This window comes from Struthio camelus, chromosome 1 (assembly GCF_040807025.1).
Source record: "Struthio camelus isolate bStrCam1 chromosome 1, bStrCam1.hap1, whole genome shotgun sequence".
NCBI classification, from domain to species: domain Eukaryota; kingdom Metazoa; phylum Chordata; class Aves; order Struthioniformes; family Struthionidae; genus Struthio; species Struthio camelus.
Genome location: NC_090942.1, coordinates 44,995,406 through 45,013,807, shown reverse-complemented (window position 1 = coordinate 45,013,807; position 18,402 = coordinate 44,995,406). Strand labels below are relative to the sequence as shown.

The 18,402-nt window shown below is 41.0% G+C and overlaps 1 protein-coding gene across 3 annotated transcripts in view; it reads right to left on the bottom strand.

The window, feature by feature from the left end:
- Positions 1-18,402, bottom strand: part of SYT1 (synaptotagmin 1) — a 356,739-nt gene that overhangs the window by 97,857 nt on the left and 240,480 nt on the right. For all 3 annotated transcript variants that reach the window (XM_068936351.1, XM_068936357.1, XM_068936356.1), the window contains exon 4: positions 1,388-1,572. In XM_068936351.1, coding sequence (XP_068792452.1) covers positions 1,388-1,572 — 185 coding nt within the window. The remainder of the gene's footprint in view (positions 1-1,387; positions 1,573-18,402) is intronic.

Sequence of the window (18,402 nt, the reverse complement as noted above, 5' to 3'; positions counted from 1 at the left end):
TTGGATTGACTGATAAGCCACACTGGAGGCTGCTCCATCGCTGTACAGTGGTATCCCATCACTTCTGGACTGCTCTGTGGGCCTCAGCTACTGTGATCTAGGCTTTTTGTCTTGGATGTTTTTCCTGATCAGCTGGCTCTACTCCTTGCATTCCCAGCTTTGGCTTGTGCTACTAATCAACCTGCCTCCAGCCCAGCCATCTTCATACATTAGATCCCAACCTGTGGCAGGAACTGCTTATTCCTTATCGTGTTTCATCTTCTCTCTTCTGCATTGCACTTCTCTCTATTCCTGCACTGCTCCGGCTCAACCTTACCATGGGTTTTGGAAACAAAACCTTGAGCAAATAATATCTTTAAAGTTACTGGCTCCCACTGAAAGGGTTTTTTTTTTTTAAAGCAGTAATCTAAGTTTCCTCATTATTTTTACTTGAAAATGCACCTCTGTCTTCTTAGCTTAGGAAATCTGGCAGTAAGGATAGATGGCTTAAAATTTATTTCCCCATTCTTCTACTTATTCGCAACAGTTTGCCACATGAATTCATAGCACCCTAATCATTAGGTAAGAGGACAGTAAGAAGATTTAGTCAGAAGCAGCTTTATTTTCTTCCAGGAATATGTTAATCAAGTCTCCAGCCCTGAGAATTAAGTCCTGCAACCTTCTGCTCTTCTCACATTAAGCAGACCTGATGGACAGACATATTTTTCTGCCCCTATGAAAAAGATGATGCTCAAAGGACATCATGCTAATCTTTTCTTCCACGTTATTCGGCTGACTTACTGTTAAAAGTGTGCTCTGTTATATTCAGCCTCCTCCTTTCTCCTACAAATATAATTCTCCCATCATCACTTTGCTCAATTCTCCCAAATTCTTCCTTTTTGGTTGTTTTCCCTTGTTCCTTTGATTGTCACTTTTTCAACTGTACTATTCTGTTTGTTTCTCTTTCAGCTGAATTTTTGCTCTTGTTTGAAAAGAGATTTAGAGTGCAGAGCTACTTGTTCATCATGTAAGCTCAGAAGTACTGCTAGAAATATAAATATATAAACACCATACTTGGTCCTGTTCAAAGTCCTGGGGAAAAAAAGGGCAGTAAAAATAGCTCACAGCTACATTTTTGGGACAACCAAGATACTCTCAATAAACTTGCCCTTTCCAGATGACTCCTACACATTCATTATTTTTTAGCAGAGAAGGGAAATTGGTTGACTGCTTTATCAGTGATGCCACACCCAAATTCATCTTTCGCGACACCACAGAGAAGGCACTGCCAATCAGTCTCCTCTTCACAGGGCCCCTAGAGAGGCAACAGGCAGAACCATTTGTAGACACATCAGACAGAATCCTTCAAATGCAACTTGAGAGTTAAAGAAAAGGAGAGACACTTTACCTGGTCCTTCATGGTCTTCCCTAAATCTTTAACATCTTTCATGTTAATAGCATTCTTCCCTCCCTTCTCCTTTCCCTTCTTCTTGTTCTTCTTTTTGAACAAGCATTTCTTACAGAGACAAAAGCAGCAGGTAAGGATTAATAGGACTGCAACTATGGCTATGGCTATTAAGGCCCAAGGTGGCACTGGAAGAGAAAAAGAAACACACACAAACAGAACGTGGCAAACTGTTAGTAGGGTTAAATTAAGAAATAAGCACATTTCTCTCACAGCTAAGGCTTTTTCTATGAAAATGCCTTGCAGAAATACCTGAGATTCTTTCTGAAAAGCCTCGTCAGCATTTGTATGTTTCTCCCAACCAGGCATTTGCACACACAACGCCAATTTAACACATCATGGGGGATCTATTTACATGCCTGGTGACAAACATCAAACTAAACTGCATCTATTTTGATTAATCAGCCAGCTTAAAACAATATGCCCAAAATATTTACACTGTGTGAATCTGTAAAATGCTCAGCACACTTGAGAATTTACTTGCTTCTTTTTTTAATCATCTCCACAACCCACCTGGCATTGCGGCTGAATCGGGTGGGACTGTCTGGGAACTTCCCTTTTTCAGAACTGCACGTGATCCAAGCTGTTGGTTTTAATGAACAGCCTTTCTCCTCTGCCCACTGCTGCACTTTGCAGACTCCTCATAACAGATGTAGGTCAAGGTCACCAGTAAACACCGGCCAAGGACAAAGGACGGTCCAGTCCACGGGCATTTATGCTATTAGTCATCATGGCCTACCACTAGCACAGTTTTAGCAAAGAACTACATAGTTTAGTAAATAACTAGTTTAGTAAATAGTAAAATAACCACAGTAAATATAGTAAATACAGTAAATAACTGTGTTTTCATCTAAGTTCCTGTAAAGAAAAGCGTATGTTCAGTTTATTTATTCAGTCCAGGGCTCTGGACATAGCTGAAGTACAAATAAATAATAATGAACACTAAATATGATAATATGGTCAGAATTTTAGAAGATCAGAATTTTGGAAAAAAGGAATTAAGAGGACACCTAAACGCAACTACTTCAGAGGAGAATTACCTTCATGTAAACCAACTTTAATGACCACTGCTCCCTGCATTTAACCAAAATATCTGACAGTACTTCAAATGTTATAAACTGCCATTCCCTAAAATCTCGAAATGCACTCAGTCTATCAAGCCTGCAAGATACTCTCTCAGTGCATTACCCAAAGGTCTCTAATATGATACAGAGCAAAACCGAAGAGTGAATCAAATTTGACATGTTGACGACAGTGAATCACAGAAGAGAAGGGACAGTATAAATAGAGAAAATTAATTGCTTAAAGGAGCTAAGCAGAGTGTAAAGCACTGTCACAGGAAGGTCTACTAGAAAATACTATTTCAGGAATAGGACAAAGCATCTTCATCTTCCTTGCCCTAAGTTTAATAGCCATATTTCTAACTTTTATTCAAACGTCCTTGGTGATAGATACAAAAATAATGTAGTAGAATAGTAAACAATAATTTCTGTAACACTTTTTTGCCTCCAAATGTTCATTTAAGGCAGCTGCTATAAGAGAGAAGCAGTACCATATGTAGAACAAATGAGAACTGATTACTAAACAAATGAATGTTAAAAGATAAACAGTGAACAGATTAACAGCTGTTTAAGGGAGGTATTTTATGAAGTCATCAGCAAGAGTACTGCAGCTAAAGTTGCATTCAGATCTGCACTTATCACAACTTAAAATTTCCATTTATTTCATGCATTAATGTTTTAATTTTATCTTCAAATCTGCTGTGGTAACACTTCATGGGACAACTGACTCTCCTACAAAATTTTATTTCACAGTTGCATGTTCTTTTTAAATTCTCCACTTCACTTACTTACTCTATGGCAGACACAGCCTTTTAAATTGTACTTACATAAAGTTATGCTTTCCATTTGGACTAATTTAGAGGAATCATGTCCATATGAAATGAATGATGTGCCTAAATTCACCAGCTATTTGCTTTGCTGCCTTGTCAGCAGAGCTCTAAGGGAGCATGGCGCTAAGGGAGCAGAGCAGCAGCACGAATATGGGAAGGGATTGTGCAGGCTGGGTGGCACCAGGGGAGGAAAGGAAGGGGCACATTAAGTGTCAGTAAGTTGGGATGTACACATACGCATTCTACAGATGAAAGGTGCCTGTGTGCTGAAAAAACGTTGTGTAAAGTGGTATTCTGGCACTGTTGCCTCGCTTCTCCAGAGTCTGAACAATGCAGGGTGCCCTGTGGAGCAGTTCAAACACTTGCAAGATATCTTCAGCTTCTCTTTTATGATGTGTTGCCTGTTCTCATCTATTTGTAATTTAATTTCCACCACTAGCTCTTGTGATACAATTAAATGATCATCAAATTAATATCTGAAACACCAAGAATCATGCAGAATTCCTCATTTATCTCTTCAGTGAAAATAACCTCCCTTTTCTGTTACAGAAAGCATGAGCAATAAAGGAAATTATTTTTTCAAGGGTAAACCAAAATCTGGACATTTCCATAACAGCTTCAACACTCAAGTCTGAAAAGGCAAAGCAAAAAGGAATGGATGTTTTTCCTAATAAAAGTGCACTAGCTCTGTCAAGCAGACGGCTCATCAGAATATTGCCACTGACAGAGATTGCCCAATCAAATATTGCTGGCACTCAGTGTACATGTTAGATTTAAGATGAGCGAAACATACAGATACAACAGGCTTTCAAGTGATGTTTGTTTCCTTTCAAAAGCATTATTTAAGTAATTCCAAATGGTAATAATTTTACACAATACAGACAAGATTCTCCAAAATGAGTAAAGGTTTGTAGGGTTTTCTTTCTTGTGCTTCCCAATTCATGACAGTGCCAGGGGAGATCTTGACTTCCAGAAGAAGTCAAGCTTCTAAACATTACTTTTCTGCAAAGTGCAGTGGACAGCCCAGAATGAAATGACCGAAGTCACTCGTCAGTTTTTAAAAACTCTTACCTGCAGCCTTTAATTTTCTGGCATACCAGTTGTGACCTATATCTATAAATATCTATCTTATGGATAGCTGTGAACTTTCCTGTTATTGCAGAATGGATCATTTTAAAGATGCATAACTGTTAATTACAATTACAATTTCCTACCCATATGCAAGATTTTCAAATAATTTCATTTCCCTAGTGTTCCCTACACTTTGAAGACTAACTCCATCTATCTTAAACCAGTTTGATCAGATTCAGTAGTTCAGTGTGAAACCTCAGGGGGTCTTTGGACAGAAATAATGAACAAAGGAACTCTGCAGCAGATGAAGGACAGTGGGTGACATAAAAAGCACAGACCTTAACCAAGTGATGAAGCTATCAGGGAGCCAGAAGCTTCTTGTACAACTTGTCTTACCCAGTGCCAGCACAAGGGGGTGCCTTGAAACAAGCAATGCTCACCTACGCTATCAAGGAAAAGCTATGCTTTAAGTATAATTAATACGTGTGTAAGCTTTCTGGTATGTCAGTGCTATATTCTCTGTTCTGTTCCTGTGGGCAAATAAATAATACTTATTTGGAAAAAGCTGTCATGAATCACTACATGATTCAGTGACTCTTAAAGGCTGCTAAGGAAAATGTACAGGAGGGGATCGGCAGAGGTAGCATTTAGTTAGTAAATAAGGTCTTGAATTAGTCTTGTTCATCCAGTCAAAACAGGGCATATTCTAGGACGCATTCAGAAATTTAGGAATAGAGCCTACTATCTGTAAAAGGAGACTGCCGAAAAAATGAAATGCATGGCAGAGCAATAGCAGGGAACCGAAAGAAACAAGCTATAGGACAGTGTTGATAACCAGGCATTTTAGGTACCAATTCTGCATCCTTCACTCATGCTGAACAGCAGTCAGACATGGATGCAGCTAAAGAAATGGTGAGCTCTCCTTCCCCTCTCTCTCCTTTCCTAATATTAATGTCGGCCAGGGTCATGTGCATATTGTGGGCCATTTGGTGCATTTGTAGCCATCTCATTATACAGACCTCTCATAAATATGGCAGCTGTGGTACACTTCCATTATCTTTTTAGTTTGGACTACAAATGCACTTATGAGGCAAATCTCCAGACCATTCCCACTTACCATGCTTGGACTCCTGTTGTTCAGTAGTCTGGGACTGCATGATGGCACTAAATGGGAATATATGCTCCCAGAGTTCACCTAATGGTGCTCCGACTGCAAAAGACCCACAGCCCAAGAGAGCAGAGCTCTCAAGTACCACCCCCACGAAGTGCGCAGCGTGGTGTCGGGTCCTCAGGACCAACTGCTTCATGCTGTAGATTTGATTCTATTGCCCTTCACTAAATACAGGTTGTGTCCCAACCTGTCCTTGAATTTTGTTCCAATGAATACACTAAGTTCAAAGGAAAAAAATTATTAATAAGTTACTCAATTTAAGAGCTAAAAATCATGCTCTTTATATAAAGATATCCTTATTTAGCCTTACACAAAATCCTTGGAGAGGTAAAGGCCTTGGGTCTAATACTGACATTTTGGCTAGACAATCTAAAATTATCAAATGCCGCAGAGGACATTTGACTCCAGAGGAAAAGACAGTAAGAGGAAAGACAGAAAACGTGTAACAGCATCGGAGTGCTGCGATCTGTTAAACAGAAAAAAATCCTTAATGCTTATAATTTTCCCTCCTTTCTGTTTGACACTTTACTATCTTAAAAAAGGATCTGAATAGAGGGAAGGTCAAGAAAGAAGAGACGAGATTAATAACAAAATAAAGACTGCCGTACCAAGAAAGCCATCCGTTCACTGATCACTCTCACATAGACAAGAACAGCCCCACTTAAAACAGGGCTGACAGCAAAGGACTATCAGATGATGGCAGATTCCATATTATTCTACAAAGGAGGCCATTGCCACGTCAGAATTGATAAATATTAATAACCTGTGTTTCAGAAGGGGCATGATACTTAAACAGGAAGCTGCAATTGCCAAATTGTTGTATGTGAAGTGCATCACATTAATCTAAAGCTGTGCTAGCTGTGCGAGCCTGAACATGGAGAGCATGAGTTTTCATTTATTAAACTGTAGTTTTATCTTAGCTTTTTTGCACTTACCGCTTCTAATCAGGGAGAAAAGATAATATATATAGCCCTATTTACAAATTCTGTATAGAAACTCCCCAAGGGCCACGTTCCGAAAACTGGTTTGACTTTCATTACAAGTTACTTAAAAAAAAAAAAAAAAAAAAAAATGTACTGAGAGCAAGGACCCAGGTAATAGATACCACTATTTACAGCAGAAGGAATACAGAAGTGATCAATGCAAAGAAAGGGAAATGCTGATACGGGGTAGAATGACCTGTAAAACAAGGAGAGAAAAACTGCAAATACATACCAATATTGATGATTTCAATACTAGCCTTCAGTGTACATTTTCTTGCCAAACACCATTATATATGATACCTAGCTTTAAACAGCATGTTTGCAAAACATTATGTCTACTTTCTTATGTTTGTCTGAGATTTTTTATGTGGCTCAAATTAATGAATGGCTCTACCTTTGACCTGTCACTGGAAGGAACTATTACTAAATATCTTAATGAATGCTCTCATGCTGACATTTCCCCTCTCTCTTATTTGAGCATTCAGTGTGCTGTTGCAGAAGGCTACCTCTATGAATAGTTTACGGAAGTTACTGAAGCTTTAACTGAGCTAAGAAATGTGTATTTTGACAGTGAAAGTTCCCCGCATGCAAAACAGCCTGTGAAAGTGCACTGATCAGATGAGCTTCACCGATCAAATACACTCCTGCCTATAACTTATTGTGTTAGACCTAATCATGCGAAATTATTCAAACTTTGTACAACTGAACACTCCCATCTTCACAAGTAAACTGACATTGAATTGAGCGGTAACCCTAAACATGGCTACAAATTTAGCCAAGATGCTTGGGCTGCTCCTGACGGCATGATGTGTCTACTACATGCTTCCAAAGCTGGAGGCCAAAATGCATAAAATGACTAAAATATTTACCCGAAGGTGAATTCACACATGTTACTGGAGTATGTAGGGCATTCAAATTCATTGTTGTTAGCATTAATTCACCTTTTAGGGCACATGGTAGGTTCTCTGTCCTGGTAAAAACCATCTACTCAGCAGCATATCTTCTTTCTGTAGAGCAGAACTATTCCTGTCTCTGTCGCTGTCTCACTGTCTTTCTACACTGCTCAGTCTGATCAACTCCTCTGCTCCTCATCTCGGGAGATATACCACAGAGAAAGTGAGGAAGAGGAGTTTCCAGGTATGACAGGATGGTGAGTCAGCCAAAAAGTGTAAATGAAGCTGCCAAGATGCCTTTCTTCAGAGGCATCACAAGGGCTTCCAAGCTCAAAAGTCAGGTTTCATCTGAATAAATACTAAAACAAACAGCTCCTCTGTTAATCAGCCTATTCCCCCAAAAACTCAAGATGAAACAGAATATAAATAAAAAGGAGTTAATATCGAGCTGAGCCTGCTATGTCAGAGCAGATCGGTTCTTGCAGGCTGGCTTTCAGCCTAAACACCTTGCAGCAGCTTCCCTGGCGGCAGTGAACGCTGCATGGCGCCTCGGAAACTTCCTGCTGTTGGCTTTGATGCCTGGCTGGCCTGCTCCGTGCTTTACTCTGTGCTCTGCCCCGTGCCCTGCTCCGCGCTTTGCTCCATGCTCTGCTCTGTGCTCTGCTTCATGCCATAACCAGCAGTGCCTTATGCAGCACCGCCAGCTCATTGCTCCCCTTCGTTGCCCTTGCACCCGCGTCCCTTCTGCCTGCTCTTTCTTCCCCCTTCCTCATGCAAACACAAGTGCTTCTCCCCTGAGCATTTTTCCATAGCCCTCAGTAAATGAGTCACATCCTCATTGCTGCTAACGTTCCCCCCACTTTGCATACAACAGCCCAGAGGAGAAACCGGCAGCCTGGCTTCTCGCTACACAGCCACGTCCCTTATGGAGCACCATAACACTACAGTCTAACAAACAAAGTCCCAACTCTCTGGCCAAGCCTGAGGTCACTTACTACAGAAAATGGAGTGGGGAAAGGTAAGACTTCTGGGGAAGATGCTTTCTGATCAAATATGCAATTTTTTAGACTGATGCTTCCTACCAGTTCATGATATCTGTGGGCATAAAGCTTTTAAAATAAAATAAATGTATTCAGGCTCTATAAAATTGCCAGAGAAAGCACTGGACACACCAAACAGCTGGGGAAGATGAAGACAGCTGGAGCTTCTAACCAAACCTGGAAGCCAGACAGGCTTGCTGAAGGCTTTCCAGAAACATATATATGCACCAACAGCAGCTGAGGCCAAGATACTTTCCTGAGAAGGAACAAAACAACTCATGGGATGAATATTCAGCACTGAAGAAAAGAACTGTAGAAACCTGAGATGAGTGTTTCCAAACACGCTGTGGACAATGGTATTTTGTGGTTAAAGAGCCTTTCACTTTTTCTGTGACATTTACTATTTGTTACACTTCAAACTTTGACTGATAGTCTGAAGGAAAAAAGCATTAAAAAAGAAGTCATGACTGTGACTTTAAACTGGCATTTTCAAAGGGACAAAATGCTCCAGTCATATCAATCCCAGGATTCAGAAATCAAGAGAATGAGACTAAAAAGTAATGAAATTGATGGGAAAAATCAATTATGCCAATGCATACTTGATTTTCTTAGCTGATTCTATTCATTATATGCAACGAGCTCTGTTTCTGTTTTAGTTTGCTTCTCAGTTTTTGAGCAATTGGGAATGTATTGTGTCACATTTTCAGGGTTTTCCCTGCAAACCTGAGGCTAGGTTTGTACTTTGTTTTTCAAAATAGGAATTGCAGTTCTTGCAAAGCAGAAGAATTAGTCACACATAGACCATGTTGAATGTTAAAAGTTCCAAAATTGGAAAAAAGCTCCATTGCCAAGGAAGGAAAAGCTAATACTGTATATTTTGTTGTAAAATATAATGCAGATGTAGTGCCTTTCTTAAAAAAGGAACTGGATTTATGATTTCTGACAAACTGAAATTATACTATCTGTAAGTCAATGGCTTGTTAACATATACACACTTAACATAGGATGCTATTTGATACAGGCTTAGGGTTTAAAGGTGAACAAATACTATTGAAAGAACTGACCATTACTGGACTTGGACACTAAGTTTCCACTAAAAGTAATTACCAATTTTATTTCTACTGAGATTTAACATTCATTTAGAAGGTCTCAAATAAAAATGGCTCATATATAGCATTTCTCATCAGGAGATCTCAAAGGGTCTTATAACGGTGGTAGGTATTACATCTGTAGAAATGCAGACATTAAAACACAGAGAATAATATGACTTTGGTTAGCATTATACAGAAGACACCGTGGGTGCACTACTGTACATTACTGACTGGTGCAGTGCAACGGGAACAACAGGGGCTTCACTTGCTGCAGGCATGTTTCCAGCACCATGTGTCCCCGCTATGTCTTTACACAGGCGTGCATGCTTCATGACTCCAAGTAGAGAGGCAACATAAATTCACACCTAAAAGGAACCCCTCCAGCACATTAAACCACTAACGTTGAGCACTCTGTATGACAGCAGAGCCAAGCATCAATCAGAGCTATCTCAGTCCCAGCTCCAGGCCCCTCAAGGCTGTAATGTCTCCTGCACATCTCACTGGAGTGTCAGCTCCCCAACACGGGGAGCTTCACTCAGCTGCTCGGGCACCTCTTTCGGGTTGCTTCTTCCCCAGCAGGAAGTGAGAGGACCACTGCCATATTTTATGCGTGACTATTTCATACAAAATAGTGAAGTTGTTGGCAAAAAAGACTGGAACATAGCGCTTCCCACCTGGCTGTGGAGCAATTACTGTCAGCAGGGTAATTATTGTCTCACGAAAAGTGAAAATGTTCCTAGTTTGCGGAGTGAAAATGTACCATGTTTGCAGAGTGCTTGGACTCTTAAAAATCAATTTTGTTTATCCCTGCAGAGGTGTGGCTTAAATAAACAGACTTACAGTTTTATTTATCATGATGTGCTACTATTGATAATATTTTTTCACCTATTAAAGTTATTAAAATAACCATTTTTCCTGACTCTTGCCCTTTTATCATCCAAACAGCAATGCCGTGCCCAGAATCCATAGATTCAGACAAAGCGCTAAAGCATGGGACAGCAGGGCATAAAAAGAATTCACCTACTTCTCATATATACCAAACTGATAAACTTACCCACTGACCTAACCCTCCTGTTCCTCAGCCTTGTTGCCCATTCAGATTTTCGTTTGCCACCTATTAAAATTGTTAGTGACATTATCAGTGAAATTTACTATCTTTCCCTATGAAATAAGACCAAATGTCAAAAAGCAAAGCATTTTTAGCTTGTAAATAATATAACTCTTCATGTTCATAAAAAGTATGACTCCATCTCCCTTAGGACTTGATCTTTTCTCTCAATCCACTACAGAGGCAGGTAGAGCCTTATTATTGATTTTGAACAGATAATAAGCAGGTTCATATATCTGCTTTATCTAGCCCTTCAAGAGGTTCACAATGAACCTGTTTCCCCCTCCCCCTACCCATTATGTAAGACAAAGACAGGTCAAAAAGATTCACCCAGAGAATAGAAAGTTCTCTCTCTCTCTCTCTCTATACATATGCATTATATCTGCTGTTCACTTCACAATGAAACATATATATTCTGCAGTTGAAAAGCATAGGAACAGGTCATTTTTAAAATTGATTAATACTTTCAGACATAAAGGCCTTTGCTGTTCTTTTTAATTTTGCATAACTTCATTAGGAAAGCAATTAGATACTGAAGTGTGGTAAGTAGTGAGAAAGATCAATTTCCAATAGGTTTGAGAACTTCAGGTTTGAGCTGCTTCTGGAAAGCAGCTCTGCAGAGAAGGACCTGGGAGTCCTGGGGGACAACAAGTTAACCATGAGCCAGCAGTGTGCCCCTGTGGCCAAAAAGGCCAATGGGATCCTGGGGTGCATTAGTGAGAGTGTTGCCAGCAGGTCGAGGGAGGTGATCCTGCCCCTCTCCTCAGCCCTGGGGAGGCCTCACCTGGAGTACCATGTCCACTTCTGGGCTCCCCAGTCCAAGAGAGACATGGCACTACTGCAGAGAGTCCAGCGGAGGGCTACAAAGATGATGAGGGAACTGGAGCACCTCTCCTCTGAAGAAAGGCTGAGGGAGCTGGGCCTGTTCAGCCTGGAGAAGAGAAGACTGAGAGGCGATCTCATCAATGTGTCCAGGTATCTGAAGGGGGAGTGTCAAGAGGATGAGGCCAGACTCTTCTCCGTGGTGCCCAGCAACAGGACAAGAGGCAATGGGCACAAACTGAACCACAGGAAGTTCCATCTGAACCTGAGAAAAAACTTCTTTTCTGTGAGGGTGACAGAGCACTGGAACAGATTGCCCAGAGAGGTAGTAGAGTCTCCTTCCCTGGAGATATTCAAAACCCGCCTGGATGTATCCTGGGAACTATGCTCTAGAGGATCCTGCTTGAGCAGGGGGGTTGGACTAGATGATCTCCAGAGGTCCCTTCCAACCTCAACCATTCTGTGATTCAGTGATTCTGTGATTCTTCCTATCTTCACTGTACAGTATGATTTTTAAAAAAAATTAATTGCATACCTGCAGTAGTGAAAAATCAATTAAAAAAGCAACCAAGGAGCAAACCAAAACCATGCTCCTCCTTCCAGCTAGTATTAAACTTTTGTTTTTAAATTTATGTTTACTGAATGACAGGCCAATTGCAGTATGTACATAGAAACTGCTAGTATAAGGAGATGCATTTTCTCCTGTGACAGCATTGTATCTATAAATGTGTTTTTCTTTCTCTGGGCAACAGTGTTTACCCAGCGAAATCACCTGTATGTCTGCATTTCTTGATCTGTCATTTTAAATGTGCAGATATAGCTTTGAATGAACAAGATTCATTAAATATTATCATTATTAATAGGAACTCATTTGTGTGTGGGTAGTGCCTAAAGGCACCAGCTCAGAAGACATGCCTCACCAGATTAGACAGTGCACACAGCTGAAATAAAAAGACAGTCTCGCCTGCAAGGCTTCACGGCACGTGGTCCCGAGTCTGTGCTGCGGGGTACATAAGCATCTTGGTTTGGCTCTGGTGAGTCACTCACAAGAGCCATGCCCTCATCCCCACCTCAGCCTTGGAGAACACACCAGGCTTGTACACTACCACATCCAGTCTGTCCAAGCGCATTGCCTAGCACACCCTTGTGCACAACACTTACTGAATAATCCTCTTTCTTAGCTAGCACCTCAACAAGATCCTTCTTGCACACTTTGTCTGTACCATGCACAGCCCATGATTCTTCCATGTCAAAGCCTGTTAATGCATGGCCAGCTGTAAGACCTCTGAACCACTGGCTCCCCTCACTGCTCTCCCCTTGCCATGTGTGCCTGTGTGTCAGTCTGCACGGGGAAGAGTTGGAGTGCTTACCCGCAAGGTGCTCACCCAGCCTCGGTGCTAACTCCATGACCAGGTCAGTATACCCTGTCTAGAGCTCAGAATACCCTACCACTTCCTTCTACCTAGGGCATGAATTCCCTTTTTTCTGGAGGCAACCTGGAAAGCTAGCCTGCAACCTCCATAGCTCACCAGTGGCCGAGGTTATGGCCAGGACTGGGCCCTGAAACAGAGAAAATCAAGATACTCTCTTTGGCTGGGACCCTCCAAAAAGAGTGTCTGAGCTGACTGCATTCTTGCAGCAATAGCAATTAGTCCCAGACGACTCAGATTCCAACCGCAGTCCTTTCTGGTCTTCAAGATCAACCTCCAAATCAAGACAGAGAATTTCTCCCCACGCTCTCGGGCAGCTACGAAACCACTTTGGCAGAAGGCAGCTTGCAATAGGAATGCCCCAAATAAAAATCTGATACATTCAATAACTCTTAAGGCTGCATAATCTTGCCTGTAACCTCCACTCCTTCCCAGAAGGCATTTCCAGCACTCGGGCTCCTGAGGTACCTCAGTACTAGACTTTACAGTAGAGTTGATTTTGGAGAAAATCCAAGGCAGGTCCTGAGAAAACTTTTCTGAGATGGGGAATTGGTGATAAAACGCAAGAACAAATAAGCTGTTTTTAAAGGGAATAGTCATTTATGATGCCTTAACTACTGAGTTTCTTGACCTGCAATCAAGAGACTGCGTACTCTGACAATGCTAAGTCTGTCAAAGCTAATAGGACCCTGTCAAAGCTAATAGGACTGGACTTTTTTATATAAATGGTTGTATGTATGCCAGTCACTTTCATGGTAAACCCTCTGCATAAAAGGGAATTCCTTATCCCTAGTCACCACAACCAAAACATCTAAGAAGGTCGCGTTAGTTTCTAGGGTGTCCGTAAAAGTAGGCATGCCTTCATAGTAGTTATATGCAGTTTTTGAGAGGCACAGCCAGCAGGAGCCATGCACATGTTCACAGAGATTGTCAACATGAAACACTTTGTTGGTCTAGTGTTAAATTTAGCCCAGTCAAATTTGGATGCAATTGGATGCTAGGATTGCTAGGTAATCTTGGTCTTGGTGCACGGACAGCAAGCCTGATCTGGCACATCACATGTAGGCAAGGGCTTGTACCACATGTGTCACAGTTAAACTGCAGCAGAGCAGGGTGCAAGTGCTGAGACTCTGCTGTGCCACTTTTTGACTGACTCTCTGCCCATCGCTGTGGGACTAAACAAGGCTGGTTATGGCTGTGTATTTTGATCTTTCCAAGAGGATCAAATTGTCTATTGATTCAGCTATGTAGGGGCATAAGGGAAAGCGTTCCTAGCAGGCATCTCTGCCATTGATGAGGCACTCTGGTCAGCCCAGTAAATGTGAGAAAGTAAACCAGCTGTGCCACAGATTTTTTGAGAATGCTATACAAGCACTGGGTCATGGGAACGAGGGCATAACGGTGTGGACTCGGCTGCACTGGTTTGTGAAACGTTTGACAAGATGGAGTAGTTAAGTGAGATATTCTGGACTGCACAGTCTGTGAGACTGCCTGACAGGCTTTGCGCCAAAGCCCATCCACAGCATGGTCCCAAGGCTGCCCCAGGTATTCTAACCCAAATGTTTTCACAACTCCTGTCCATTAGGCTGTGTGGCTGGTCAGCTTTGTAAATTTTGAGGGAGCTGGTAACAATGGCCCAGCTGTCCCAGGCATTGGCGTAGTGTTGGGATGGAAAGAGAGACTGGTTACCATGGCATTCCTCACCTTTGTGTCGACAAGCACCACAAAAGAAAACTCACCCCACTCCTTCCTGGCCAAGACAAACTCTCCCAAAAAACACCACTGACGTGAATATGTACAACAGTTTTTGCAGCAGCCAGTTCTACCATCATGAGATCTGGCTGTCAGTATGAAGTTGTGTTATAAGAAGATGATTATAATTATAATTGTGTGGAATCTGGATGTTATTAGATGCTTATACTACTAACACAGAAAGAGAAATTTATTATTCACTGACTATACAACTGAAGTCTCTTGGGCAAAATGTTGTTTTCATCTGCTATTAAAAAAAAAAAAAGCAAGATTTGACCTTTTTCTTTTTAAACTTCCATTTTTATTTTAAAAGACTGAAGCAGAGAATCTAAATATAGGTTGTACCCTTGCCTACTACTTCAACCTCCTTTATTCTGCAAGAAACTATCAAGGCTGCAACCCACATAACAGTGATGGCCTTTGTAGGAAGAAACCTATTTTCAAGATACAGTTAAGGTTAATAGCCACGTTGTTCTTCTTTTTTAGAAGCTCATTTAGCAGCACTATTATGATGAGGATGATGATGATTGATTACTAACTTCTGCCTTTTTGTACAAAAAGCATGATTCCTGATTGGCTAACTAGCAAAGCAGTAATGGTCATTAACTTTCATGCAGGAACCACTGCCAAAGTGATAAATAGATTTGGTTTACATTAGCTACCAGCCTAAAAGCATCGTTTGACCTCATTAATAGCTCTAATCAAATCTGGAGTTATGCCCCCTTAAGAAGAAGGACTATCCTTTTTAGGACAGCAACTCAGAGTGTTTTTTTTTCTGGTCTCTATAAATACAGAGGTTGAAACATTGTTCCACTGAGGTAAGGTCACAATTCTCTCCAAAATGCTTTAGTAAATGCTATATATGTTCACTTTTTCCTACTTCTTGTTCAGTCTGGAACAAGGTAAAACTGTTCTTAGGAGAAATTAACACTGCAGAGTTGTCCTTTCTGTGAAAGCCAAGGAAGCAGCTCTTCTTGGAAAAGCGGTCAGTTTGCTGAAGGAACTAGGAATACAACCTTTGTTTATACATGCCTGGAATTCCATGTTATTATGTCGAAATCTACATCAAAATTATATAGCTGTTGTATGGATTTAGTTCATGTCTGTGAAATGAAAGAGCTGCAGACTGCCTTTCGACCTCTTAATCCAGACTTCCTACATGCTACCTAGACACAGTTTCTCTCATTCTTCTTTTTGACTTCTGTAAGGTATAACACAATTATCGCTGTTGCTGTGCTTTTCATTCTGCATATCTAGCAGCTGAGGACAATGTTAGTAGTTATAAATTTAGCATTCCTGGAATATACTTCCTCTCATGTTTAGCTTCAGACTTCTGCTAATTAGCCTGAATAATTAATTTACACAAGCTTTAGTCAGGCCCTATATGCAGTTAGGCCATGAGTAAGCGTTACAGCTATAACCCAAAGTTAACGCTTAAGGTGTAGGGGATGACGTGGATCTGAAAGAACTCTGGAAAGGACTGTTTTATGAGCACATGTATCATCCTAATGGACAGCACAAAATGTTCTTGCCCAGAGTGGATTAATGCAGATAGTTTGCTTCCATGCGTCCTTTGTCCTGTTACTCTTATTGGCTATCAGCAAAAGCAGCTATCATCAGCTTGACTCACATGATAGCAACTCTCGCAAAATATCTCACCTAGTATTTTTATTTGCCCTTTTTTTTTTCAACCTGACATGAAGTAGAGGTGAAGTATGACTCTCTAAGCTTTGGGACAGAGCAGGAGCAATCAGAAAGAAGGCCCTTTTCAGCTACTCCTATATTTTATTTGGTGAGTATTGCTTTTTCTAAAATACAGCAACACTGAGAATGGCAACCAGAACTCTGTTATTCCTCTCAATTTGGTTCTATATTTTGAATTATTTCCTACAAAATGGCATGATTTCAACATGGTCTTAAAAGTCCTCTCATCTGTTATAGCTTCTGGTCTGATGAGAAGAGCATGTGAGAGATACGGTTTTGTGTGACATCATGATGATAAAGGAATTTAACCTAAGTCTCCCCATCTCCTGGGAGAGCACTGCAACTTTCAGATTAACATATAAAAAGTGGAGAGATGTGCTACCAGCACAGTATCAGAAGACTCAGCCTTGTTCCATTCCTGCTCCCATTCCCCCAAAAGAATGGCTAGAGGCATCTGTTCTCTGGAGGGGAATCTGCATTCCCCAGAGTTAAGCGGACTATGAATCAGTTCGCTGCTCTCAGCAATGTGCTGTGGGTTTCAGCAGAAAATCCTCCTTCACTTTAGCCCCTGTACCTGGCTTGCTCCTGGACAACCAGTCTATGAGGCCTTTCACTCTTCTGAGACCCCTTGACTCCTCGTGTGCTGAGTCTGAAGTCCAGCCATGTAATACTGAATGCAGGATGCAAATTTTTCTTTAATTATGTCAGTCATTTTTCCTGGGTATGACATAAAGAAATAAATCCCCTCTCTCAGCACCACAGCCCACCTTTGATTATCTGCAGTAGGCATCAATTCTGCCTTACACCAGACACTTCTAGGCATTTATATCCTTTATGGGATAAGTTCAACTCACAGAAGTGCCATTTTCTTTCTTTATCGTCTTCTGTCATATCTTATTGGTACTGAGTGTGCACATCACAGATCCCACAGGTATGTCCAGGCCAGACTTTCTCCACCAAGTGAAGCATCCCTGTAAGAACATACCGAAAACCCAACCTCTGAAACGTTGCCAGTTTCTTCCACACAGTGGGAAGCGAACAAGAATCCAAACCTTACGTGGATTCTGAAAATCAATTATTAGATATTCTGAGCTGACTTTTTTTCAGTAAATGGTCATCAAGGTCTGTCTCAAAGTTCTGTAATATACCAGGATCTACAGTCCTATAGATTACATAACTCCATGCTCATGTAGTTATACTGATCTGTGGTATCAAGACACTACTTTTTACCTTTGAAGGGCTTTCTGAATGCCAAGTTGCTAGTTGTCATAATCAGAGCATTGTTTCCTTTTTCAAGCAGGACAGCCAGAAGATGACCAGTGACTTGCTTTAGGGATCACAAAGACCATCACTAGAACTTGAGAAGGGGCAACCTAACCCGGTACCCGGAGCACGCTTGCCTCCTGAGATCAGCATACTTCCTCTGCAGTAGTATTTTGCCCCAGTAGTTATGGTCAACCTTTGCAGCTGCTCTACATGGACACATTTTCCTGCTGCTATCCAACAGCCCTCTGTATCCCCTCCCTGCTTAAAAGTTCATCCCACTTCTTAAAATTGTTTAATTACTCTCATTTAATTCTTCTCATTTGATTCATTTCATTGCTACTGATCAAAGAGGCTGAAAAAAAATATCTTAAAATTAAAAGCGTACAGCAGAGTTCTTACTTATGTCCCTAGATAAATATCACTAAATTTGAAGCAATTAAACTGAAGTTTAGCTAAAATGCATAAATAAAAATTAAAAGGGAATGCCATAATTAAACACTGAAAAATAATAACTCCTGAAATTAGAAGTCAGAATGAAAGCCTCACTCTACTGAAATCAATGGCAAAGCTCCTGATGAGTTCAGTACAACTAGGATTCTGCCCCAAGTTCCCAGTTTCTCATGCAAGTACTCCGCCATTAACTAAAGAAGCAGCTGTACTCTCTCCTAATAATAACAACTTTGCAACAACTAATTGACAATTCCTTGAAACCTGTAGCATCACCAGTAATAACAAT